This window comes from Nicrophorus vespilloides, unplaced genomic scaffold, assembly GCF_001412225.1.
Source record: "Nicrophorus vespilloides isolate i.1.1-1 unplaced genomic scaffold, Nicve_v1.0, whole genome shotgun sequence".
NCBI lineage: Eukaryota > Metazoa > Arthropoda > Insecta > Coleoptera > Silphidae > Nicrophorus > Nicrophorus vespilloides.
In genome coordinates this window covers 4,640-16,544 of record NW_017097278.1, presented here as the reverse complement: position 1 = coordinate 16,544, position 11,905 = coordinate 4,640, and the positions used below count along the sequence as shown (strand labels likewise).

Below are 11,905 nucleotides of genomic sequence, written 5' to 3'. Positions count from 1 at the left end.
ATTTCTATCTATCATCTTTTCTTTCGTTGCGTCATTTCATTCGTAACGTTTTCCGTATCTTTTCCATCATTGACTAATTACTTAAAATATTCAATTTAATAAAATTCTATTAAGTACATATAAAAAGCTTTCCTTTGTCACAATTTCATTTAACGCCATTTCCACATTTACTCCAATCAATTCATTAATCATTGACTAATTATATAATAAGACCACATTTTAATAAAAACACAAACTTTATATCGTTGTCACAGTTTTATTCATTAATTTTTAAACTATTTTTAAAAGTTACCTCAAGTCTTAAAAATCTTTGCAAATAAATACAAAATTTAAACCCATTAATAATATTTGCCTTTTGCATATTTTCACGTATATTTTTATATAACAAAATTAAACAGTTTGAATGTTTGCAAACATTTTATCACCTCAAGATATTGGCTTTACTTAATCTAGCAAATATATGTTTTTACTGCTATTAAAAGTAAATGCATGCAAATTTTCTCTCAGCTTTCATAAACAAGTATGAATGACTTACAAATAAATATTATTACCAAATTAGTACAAAAATCCATTAAACATTTACAATAATATTTTTGTTTTCTTTAAACATTCTTTAATTTGCAAGTATTTATTGATATTTCTACAAATATTAGTTAAATTTATTGCGTTTTCTTAAAACTAGACGTAAAATTGCAAATTTCATCATTTAAACATTGTATTTCAATTGGAATTGCACGAGAAATGAATAAATTTGTATATAAGTATACAAATGCAAATTCGATAAACCGAAAATTTGCATTCGCCATAAGAGTTTCGTCATTGAGAAACTTCGGTCTAGAAAATGGTAACAAGATTTGCGCAAGTTCTTTTCTTTTGTTGTTGTTGCCAGAACGTGTACTTATTTATTTATCTCGACGAGATTCGATTCCGTATCGGATGCGACTACTTCCTGCGTTTCATTTTGCCGAAGCAGGAACTCTTTCACTTAAACTGGAGTGAAAATGTTCTATCTTTTTTTTTTTGTAACTCACCTCAGTATTTGACCGGCCTCGCGACTCCTGTATACGTCGCACTTGTGCAGAGGTTTCGATGGATCGTTCGGGTTGAATTGACCTGCTGCTTGACACATCGATCTGTAGATTTGGAATTGGAGAATTGTGCTCACAAAGTATCTGAAAAATCAGAAGAAAAAAACATGATTTAGAGATTATTTTAACCATTTAGAAGTTGCAACTTGTAAGTTGCATTTAGTTATGTAAGAAAAATGAATCACAATTTCTTAATAAGAAAATTTTAGTAAAAAATTATGAAAAAAAATGATAAATGCAGGAACTCTTATTGTGAATTTGAATCTTATTGCTCAATAAGATAATTCTATACAATTATTATAGTATTTCTTATAGAAGATTGAAGTTTAAGTGAAGTATATTAATCTTGCTTAATTGTTGACTTTGATTTAGCTTTACTTAGAGAAGATTTGATACAAATGTGATCCAATTGGCATTGAAAATCTCTAAGTTTTACAAGAAGTTAAATATTTTGAGTCATGATTCTTGAAGGACAATAATCTTGCTTCAATTGAATTTAGGTCAATAATCCTGCTTATTTTTAGAGAAGATTTGATGAAATTATATTATTAAAATAAGGGACAGCATTCATTGTTTAATTAATTCAAGTTTTATTAATCCTGTTTAATTGTTGACTTTGATTTAGCTTTACTTAGAGAAGATTTGATAGAAATGTGTTCCAATTTGGCATTGAAAATCTCTAAGTTTTACAAGAAGTTAAATATTTTGAGTCATGATTCTTGAAGGACAATAATCTTGCTTCAATTGAATTTAGGTCAATAATCCTGCTTATTTTTAGAGAAGATTTGATGAAATTGTATTATTAAAAATAAGGGACAGCATTCATTGTCTCTTCAATGCTTCAATTAAATTTAGATTTGATACAATTGTGATGCAACTGTTGCATGAATTTAGACTTTATTCCAATAAGATGTGTTTCAATTAGAATTGAGTACTTCTCAAATGAGCTGTGATGCAAGTGTTATCTAAATGGAGGTCGTTATTTGTGGTTCTTTCTATAGAGTTGGAGGGAACTGAAGATAAGTGCAAATAAAAAATGACTTTCTCACGGACGGAAAATCGGAGCGGCCTTTCGAGGCGCGCGCGCCTGGATTTTTGCACAATGTGGTGCAGAGGTTTTTAGGTGGTGGATAAGATCGGCGCGTTTGTGTGAGAGAGAATCGGGGAAAGCGTGGTGGAGGAGGCACCATGTATAAAGCTAAGTGCAGACTAAGTGCCATCTCACATATACATAGAGTGTGGTTCTTCAGACTCCGAAGATAAGATATATGCGTGCTGCGATGAGATTTTCGGTGCGTGTCGCAATTTTAAAGAAATAAAAAAACTTTTTGGATTATCTACAGTTGTGGTTAATTGAGTTATCTTATTGTTGTTGTCTTTCTTTCTGTTTGCAGCTGATCTGTTGTTGCGTCTTAGTCTTCGCCGCAGTTGCGCTGGGCGAGAAGGCGGAAGAGAAGTCCGACAAGAAGCAGACGAAACGCGGTTTGCTCACCCTCGGTTACGGCTACGGCGGCGATTACGACAATGGGTACCATCTGGGGCAAGGCGGGTACGGCATAGAAGGCGGATACACGTTAGGACATCACGCGATTCCGTTGGGACATTCGACGGCGGTCGAGAAGATCATCACCTTGTTCAAAGGAGTGCCTTTACCGTATCCGGTCGAGAAGCATATACCGTATCCGGTGGAGAAACGCATACCTTATCCGGTGAAGGTGCCGGTACCGCAACCGTACCCAGTCGAGAAGCACATCCATGTACCTGTTAAGGTTCCCGTTAAAGTAGCAGTACCCGTACCGCAACCGTACCCCGTCGAGAAGATCGTCCACGTACCGTACAAGGTTTACGTCGAGAGGCCGTACCCTGTCAAGGTTCTGGTACCGCAACCGTATCCAGTCGAGAAGCACATCCATGTACCTGTTAAAGTACCTGTACCGCAACCGTATCCTGTGGAGAAGCAAGTACCGTACCCGGTCAAGGTACCAGTCCATATTCCTCAACCGTACCCGGTCATCAAGCACGTGCCATACCCAGTCAAGGTACCTGTAGATCGTCCGTATCCAGTCCACGTACCGCAACCGTACCCGGTGCACATCGAGAAGCAAGTGCACGTCCCCGTTCAAGTACCTGTTAGGGTACCAGTCAAGGTAGCAGTCGACAGGCCAGTACCTTACCCAGTCGAGAAACCGTACCCGGTCCCAGTTAAGGTACCTGTACCCGCACCGTACCCCGTCTACAAGGAAGTACCGTACCCGGTCGAGAAACCCGTACCGTACCCGGTGAAAATCGCCGTCGACAGGCCAGTCCCGTACCCGGTGGAGAAACACGTCCCGTACCCGGTGGCGAAGCCAGTACCGTATCCAGTCAAAGTGCCCGTCGCAGTCCCCGTTTACAGCCACGGAGGCGGTCACGGAGGAGGCTACGACTCTTATAGTCTAGGAGGCGGTGGCGGCGGATACGGAGGCGGACATTACGCCACCTACAGCCACGGTGGTGGACACTACTAACTCATCAAAAAAAAACAAAATCGAGTCGAAGAAGAAGAATAACTTAAAACAAAACACACCGTGTGTGTATCGAATACATGTACTAAACAGAATTAATTAATTTATGTTGTAATTTGTTCACAATAAAACTTTTATAAAAAGAAATAAATATATTTTTTTTATATATATATATAAAAAAAAGAAACGCAAACAATTCACTTATTTAGCAACATAAAACACCTTCCCTTACGCAATTTCCGCGCGAAGATTCGAATCTCAGAGTCCTTGGATGAGAGAAACAAACGAGCGTCGAAATGCACGTTGCAATCTCTTCGTTGAAACCTTGGTATTGTCTTTACGATCTTATTGAATTGAATTACATTTTTTTGCAAAAAAATAGAATTTACAAGAGCGTAGTTAATTGTCAATTAATTCAATTGATTACAGTAAATGGTAAATAATTCAAAGATTTACAGATATTTTTCATCCATTCATTCGTTTGTTTCATAAATCTGTAAATGAATTAGATTGTAATTAGATAAATAAATAGAAAGGTTATCGTTTTACTTAATGAAAAATATTGAAAATATCCAAATTATCTTTTTGAAAAATTTGTTAATTTTGCTTTGATTAAAGAAAATGTTCTTTATTTCTTCAGAAACTTTTGCAAATTTAAAATTAGAATTTCAAAAATTAGAATTGTGAAATCTTCTAGTTCATCAATTATTGTCAATAATGTCTTTAATTTCGTCATAAATTTCATTGAAAGGAAAACGTTTAGAATTCCTTATAATGCAAATTTTAATAAAAAAAAATACATTTTTAGATGAAAATTTAACGAATTGTAATATTTCAGCAAAATTAATTGTCTTGAATAAAAAAAAATAATTATAAAAATATACTTTTAACTAATGCAAAGATTATTACTTCTCAGTTAAAACTCCACGTATCAATCTTTTACATGAAACCTTTAAATTATCTTTAGTCTTTTATAGAATTACCTTTTTTACCTACAAATTATCTTTTTGAAAAATTTATTAATTTTTTTTCATTTCCTATACATTTCTTGCTTTGATTAAGAAAAATGTTCTTTATTTCTTCACAAACTTTTGCAAATTTAGAATTAAAATTCCAAAGATTAGAATTGTAAAATTCTTCAATTTGTAAATCTTCTAGTTCATCAATTATTATCAATGATTTCTTTAATTTCGTCATAAATTTCATTGAAAGAAAAACATCTTTCTCTTTAGAATTCCTTAAAATAATGCAAATTTTAATAAAAAAAAATACATTTTTAGATGAATCTTTAAGGAATTGTAATATTTCAGCAAAATTTATTGTCTTGAACAAAAAAAAATAATTATAAAAATATACCTTTAACTAATGCAAAGATTATTACAAAATTTTCGCTTATAAAATCTTCTCTGAGAAATAAAACTTTTCAGTTAAAACTCCACGTATCAATCTTTTACATGAAACCTTTAAATTATCTTTAGTCTCTTATAGAATTACCTTTATTACCTACAAATTATCTTTTTGAAAAATTTGTTAATTTTTTTCGTTTCCTATACATTCCTTACTTTGATTAATAAAAATGTTCTTTATTTCTTCACAAACTTTTGCAAGTTGAAAATTAGAATTTCAAAGATTAGAATTGTGAAATCTTCAATTTGTAAATCTTCTATTTCATCAATTATTTCTTTAATTTCGTCATAAATTTCATTTAAAATTCCTTAAAATAATGCAAATATTAATAAAAAAAATACATTTTTAGATGAAACTTTAAGGAATTGTAATATTTCAGCAAAATTAATTGTCTTGAACAAAAAAAAATAATTATAAAAATATACTTTTAACTAATGCAAAGATTATTACGAAATTTTCGCTTATAAATTTTTTTTCTGAGAAATAAAACTTCTTAGTTAAAACTCCACGTATCAATCTTTTACATGAAACCTTTAAATTATCTTTAGTCTCTTATAGAATTACCTTTATTACCTACAAATTATCTTTTTTAAAAATTTGTTAATTTTTCTTTAATTTCGTCATAATTTTCATTTAGAATTCCTTAAAATAATTCAAATATTAATATAATACATTTTTAGATGAAAATTTAAAGAATTGTAATATTTCAGCAAAATTAATTGTCTTAAACAAAAAAATACTTATAAAAATATACCTTTAACTAATTACGATATTATTGCGAAATTATTACGAAAGTTTCTCTTATAAAATCTTCTCTGAGAAATAAAACTTCTCAGTTAAAACTCCACTCATCAATCTTTTATATGAAATCTTTCAATTATCTTTAGTCTCTTATAGAATTACCTTTATTACCTACAAATTATCTTTTTGAAAAATTTGTTAATTTTTTTCGTTACCTATACATTCCTTGCTTTGATTTAGGAAAATGTTTTTTATTTCTTCCCAAACTTTTGCAATTATAATTTCAAAGATTAGAATTATAAAAATCTTCAATTTGTAAATATTCTAGTTCATCAATTATTTCTTTAATTTCGTCATAAATTTCATTTAAAATTCGTTAAAATAGTGCAAATATTAATAAAAATACATTTTTAGATGAATCTTTAAGGAATTGTAATATTTCAGCAAAATTAATTGTCTTAAACAAAAAAAAATATATATCAAAATATAGCTTTAACTAATGCAAAGATTATTACGAAATTTAAACCAAAAAAAATAGTTATAACAATTCATTTTCCAAAGATTATTAAGAAATTTTTGCTTATAAAATCTTTTCTAGGTAATAAAACTTCTCAGTTAAAACTCCACGTATCAATATTTTACATGAAACCTTTAAATTATCTTTAGTCTTTTATAGAATTACCATTATTTTTGCAATCAAAATTAAAATTCCGTAATTGATCGTCAATTAAAGCGTTCAATTAAAACGCATCGATCTGCGTTAACCCCGATTCTCTCCATCTATTTTTCCTCTCCATCTCTCCGCAGATTCATTCATTTGTTAATTTAAAAAATAAATAAATACACACACACAAAAAATAAATAATAATCGCATCTAACGAGCTGCGGCAATCAAAGCGTGAATCACGATTCGACTAGGTCAAATTTACGGTCGTAATTAATTCATTAGAGACGTGACCCCGCGACGATTTGCATACAGAATTTTGTTTACTTGTTGTTTTTTTTGCATTTATTTGTTTTTTTTTGTGTTCATTTGTTTGTTTATATTCACAAAAGATCGACGATCGCAACAATCCTATTATGAATGTTACGGTAACCAGGAAACGTGAACTTAGCTTAGCTTAGTTACGTAACATTTGTTTACGTTTCCATTCTAATGCGATGCGTTTCTTTATTCGCTTTTTTGTTATGTTTCATTTCGAACGCTCAAATGCCGTCGATCTAATTGGTAACAATTATGCATCTCCTCTTTTCATTCATTTATTTCGTTATTTGCATGTTTTTTTTCTCTCAATTTTCGCAATTTCTCGTTAAACGTTAATTGGATACAAAAATAGGTTGAAAATCTAATTGGCCGTTTTATAATTCCGTTCCACAGTTTTGCTTCAAGTTTACGTTTTTTTTTCTTCTATAATTTCGTTGATGGTGTTTGCTGCTGTTGTTATTATTGCTGTAATCCGCGGGAAAGTTGCAGATAATACCAGTTTTCATCATAATTTTTCCTTTACGCAACTCGTTTAGATTCAAATCAATGTTGATTTCACGTTTTTAATATTTTTTTTTGTAATTATTGGAAATTTTCAATTTCATCATTGATGATTGAATAGATTTTAAAATTGTTTAAAGTTTATTCTGAAATATTTATGTATGTTTTTTTTATCTTCATAATGGAATATATGTATATTGAAATGATATAAATTCTAATCAAACTGGTTTAAAGTCGTTTTGCATTTGGAATTCACAGAGTGAAATAAGTTATAAAATCGGGACAAGCATTTACATAACAATTAAATGAAAGTTTCGTTAGTTGTAAGTGCACTTAAAAGTGACAGATATGTGTGTCACAATAGGGGAAAAAATACGATCGATTTTACTATTAACAATTCAGTTTGAAAACAAGTCTTTTGGTTATTGAAAAATTATCTTGAATTGAGTAGAAAATTATCTAAAACTGAACGATGAAACAATTTTGTTATCAAAACAAGGTAAAAATCTTCTTGAGAACTGAAAATTATATATTTTTAATAAAAAAAAACGTATAAATCTTCTTGATTTAGGAATGAAAACAAATTGTCATGAAGTTATCAAAATTGATATAATTTTTCTTAATTCAATCATTGGAAAATTAAAAATTTTCAAACTAAAAATATTCATATTTAGTGGAAATAAAGTTATGTAAATTTCTCAAATTAATCATTTAAAAACTGAAAAATTTCATATTTTAATTAAATTATGAACTCATCAAAACTGATACAAAACTTCTTGATTGACTTATATAAACAAAAACTGAAGAATTTAAGTAAATCTTCTTAATTTGAAAATAAAAATAGAAATGTAATCTACTTAATTCAATCATTGTAAAACTGAAAATTTTCAAACCAAAAGTATTCATATTCAATAGACATAAAGTTATGAAAATTTCTCAAATTAATCATTTGAAAACTGAAAATTTTTATATTTTAATTAACTCATGAACTCATCAAAACTGATACAAAACTTCTTGATTAACTCATATAAACAAAAACTGAAGAATTTAAGTAAATCTTCTTGATTTGAAAATAAAAATAGAAATGTAATCTGCTTAATTTAATCATTGAAAAACTGAAAATTTTCAAACTAAAAATATTCATTTTTAGTGGACATAAAGTTATGAAAATGTTCTCAAATTAATCATTTGAAAACTGAAAATTTTCATATTTTAATTAACATGAACTTATGTTAAAACAATACAAAATGAACTGATATAAAACTTCTTGATTAAACTGAAGAATTTATGTAAATCAGAGGACATAAAGTATTGAAAATGTTCTCAAATTAATCATTTAAAAACTGAAAATTTTCAAATAAAACTATTCATTTATTTCGATTCTTGAATTGAAAATTTGATGAAAACAGAACTGTAATCTAATTAATCGTAATAAATCATTGGAAATCAGGAGGCGTACGTATTTGGTTCGTCAATCGAATCCAGTTTCCTACTAGAAAATGTTTCGTTTTACAAATAAAGAAAAGATGCTTTTGCTGTTGGAAAGACGCCTCCAGAAAATTACAAATCTCAAGACATAACAATGAATTACGCAACGAGAAGTGTTTACTGCAGAAGAACGCAAATGTTCCTTCAACCAAATAAGAAAATGCGTTTTATCGATCGCCCAAAGAAGGGAAGTTAATTAATGTTTACGTAAAAGAAAGAACGAGAATGCATTTGCAATTAACAAACGTTAAAAGCATGTTTAATTACATGCAATTAGCAATAAATAAATTAGTCATTTGTTTTAAAAAAATATTATGTAAAGTCAAAGGTCAAATAATTCAATAAAATAGCTTTTAACGATCTTTAGTCGTAGGCAACCAAGTTTACACGTTTTCTGCAAATTGGAATTCCGAATTCAATATTTCTGTTATTGTTGAATTACGTAACGAATGGATTGGGTAATGAAACGTAATCTAATGAATTCATGAAAAGGTGTACTTTCAAATAAACCTCTTATTATATTTTCGCGGAAAACTGGATCAGGTCGTTACATTGAGTCGTGCTCGATATTTCATTAATTTGCTGTATCACTTTCAATGCATTCACGCAGAATTATGTAAACTACATAAATAACTGTTATTAAATAACAAATCTACAAAACAATAGTTAATGAATATCGTTTTAATTGTCAAGATTTTCGTTTTAAAACAAGTAAAAATGATATTCGATGTGCAATTGTTATAATATTACTACGTAATCATAATTTTGTTTCAAAACATTAACAAGATATCATTGAATTCTTAAAACAAGTGAAAATGACATTCGTTGTGCAATTGTTATAATGTTACTACATAATCATAATTTTGTTTTAAAACATTAACAAGACATCTTTGAATTCTCAAAACAAGTGAAAATAATATTGGATGTAATAATAACTTTTTTTCCAAACAAACAAAAAGACTCACAAAATATTACTAAAAATTGTAATTATTTGTATAAAACTTGAATGTTTTTGATAAAATTAAATATTTCCATTAACAAGACATCATTGAATTCTTAAAACAAGTGAAAATGACATTCGTTGTTTAATTGTTATAATGCTACTACGTAATAATAAGTTTTTCCAAATAAACAAAAATACTGACAAAATATTACTAAAAAATGTAATTATTTGTATAAAACTTGAAAGTTTTTGAAAAAATTAACTATTTCCATTAACAAGACATCATTGAATTCTTAAAACTAGTGAAAATGGCATTTGTTGTGCAATTGTTATAATATTACTACGTATTAATAAGTTTTCCAAACAAACAAAAATACTGACAAAATATTACTAAAAAATGTAATTATTTGTATAAAACTTGAATGTTTTTGATAAAATTAACTATTTCCTTTAACAAGACATCATTGAATTATCAAAACAAGTGAAAATGACATTCGATGTGCAATTGTTACAATGTTACTAAGTAATAATTAGTTTTTTTTTTTCCAAACAAACAAAAAGACTGATAAAAAATTAATTATTTGTATAAAACTTATAAAATTAATTATTTACATTAACAAGACATCATTAAATTATCAAAACAAATGAAAATGACATTCGTTGTGCAATTGTTATAATATTACTAAGTAATAATTAGTTTTTTTTTCCAAACAAACAAAAAGACTGATAAAATTAACTATTTCTATTAACAAGACATCATTGAATTATCAAAACAAATGAAAATTATATTCAATGTGCAATTGTTATAATATTACTACGTAATCATAATTTTGTTTCAAAACAATAACAAGACATCTTTGAATTCTCAACACATGTAAAAATGATATTCTGTATGCAATTGTTATAAAACTGACAAAATATTACTAAAAAAATGTAATTATTTGTATAAATGTTTTTGATAAAATTAACTATTTCTATTAACAAGACATCATTGAATTCTCAAAACAAAATAAAATGACATTCGTTGTGCAATTATTATAATCTTACTAAGTAATAATTACTTTTTTTTCCAAACAAACAAATAGACTGACATAATATTACTAAAAAATGTAATTATTTGTATAAAACTTTAGTTTATATGAAATTTTAATTATTTCCACTGACAAGAGATCATTGACTTCACAAAACAATTGAAAATGGCATTCGATGTGCAATTGTTATCATGTTACCAGGTAATAATTAATTTGTTTCAAAACAAAAAAAAGTGACTAATATTAATGATTTTATTTATTTCAAATGTTTTCTTGTGTTAATTGAATTGTTATGAGATAATTTTATTGCTTCAAGTGAACAAAAGTGAGATGTGAACATTTCCTTTTTTCTCGGTGAATTGCAGACGTTTATGTTCCGAAAGGAAAGTAAAAAGAAGTAGGAAAGCCATCCATCTCGGTGCAAAACAATGACGGAAAATGAAATTGCACACGTACCGTAAACATCTCGTATTGGAAAGAAGAAATAAAGCGAAAGAAGTGGAAATAAATGGAAAAAAGGAAGGATTCCCGTTTCCGACACACATAGAGCAAACGCGCACCGTGTCCGTTTCCGTAAGATAAACCAGTAATTACCGAAGAGAATGAAGAGAACTCCAATTGGTAAATGGCGCAAGCATCTGTCGCGAACTTTATATATATAGTTTGTTTGGTAACGAGAGGAAGAAGTTGAGGAAACAATCCAGAGAGTGAGAGATATTGATAAGAGTTTTGAGAGAGAAAAATTTGCTTTTACAAGGAAATGGTCAATCAAGGCGAATCGATTTGAATAATATCTGTTTCTAGTCGTGTGTCGTGCGCGCTCATTATCCGACCGATTAGATTATTAGAGCCGTTTCTCTTCTCGGGTGGAGTATTGAAAAATTGATTTATACACGGAACGTACATTTGACGTACATACACATTTACGCGCGTTATGAAATGCTCATGAAAATGTATCAGAATTTACGCTTTCTTTTCACGCGCCCAACGGGAAGAAAGTGAAAATTATCTGCGAAAATTTACATGCTAGGATAAATTATTTAAAGTCGTACAAGTAGATAAGTTCTTGCATTAAATTTACTCGTTTACGATATTTTATAAGATACGAAACATTCTCAGAATTTCTCTTCATATTACATGGAGATGATTTGCAACAATTCTGCAACAAAATATGAAAAAATATCGAAAAGAAAATAATTGTAAAAAGTTAAAATTAT

The 11,905-nt window shown here is 28.8% G+C and overlaps 1 protein-coding gene across 1 annotated transcript; it reads left to right on the top strand.

The window, feature by feature from the left end:
* The first annotated feature begins 2,332 nt into the window (after positions 1 to 2,332).
* LOC108559624 (skin secretory protein xP2-like) lies at positions 2,333 to 3,595 on the top strand. Its single transcript, XM_017916957.1, has 2 exons — positions 2,333 to 2,380; positions 2,483 to 3,595. Exons 1-2 carry the CDS (start codon positions 2,357 to 2,359, stop codon positions 3,593 to 3,595), a joined length of 1,137 nt encoding a protein of 378 aa, XP_017772446.1. The 5' UTR covers positions 2,333 to 2,356.
* Positions 3,596 to 11,905: the final 8,310 nt, after the last annotated feature.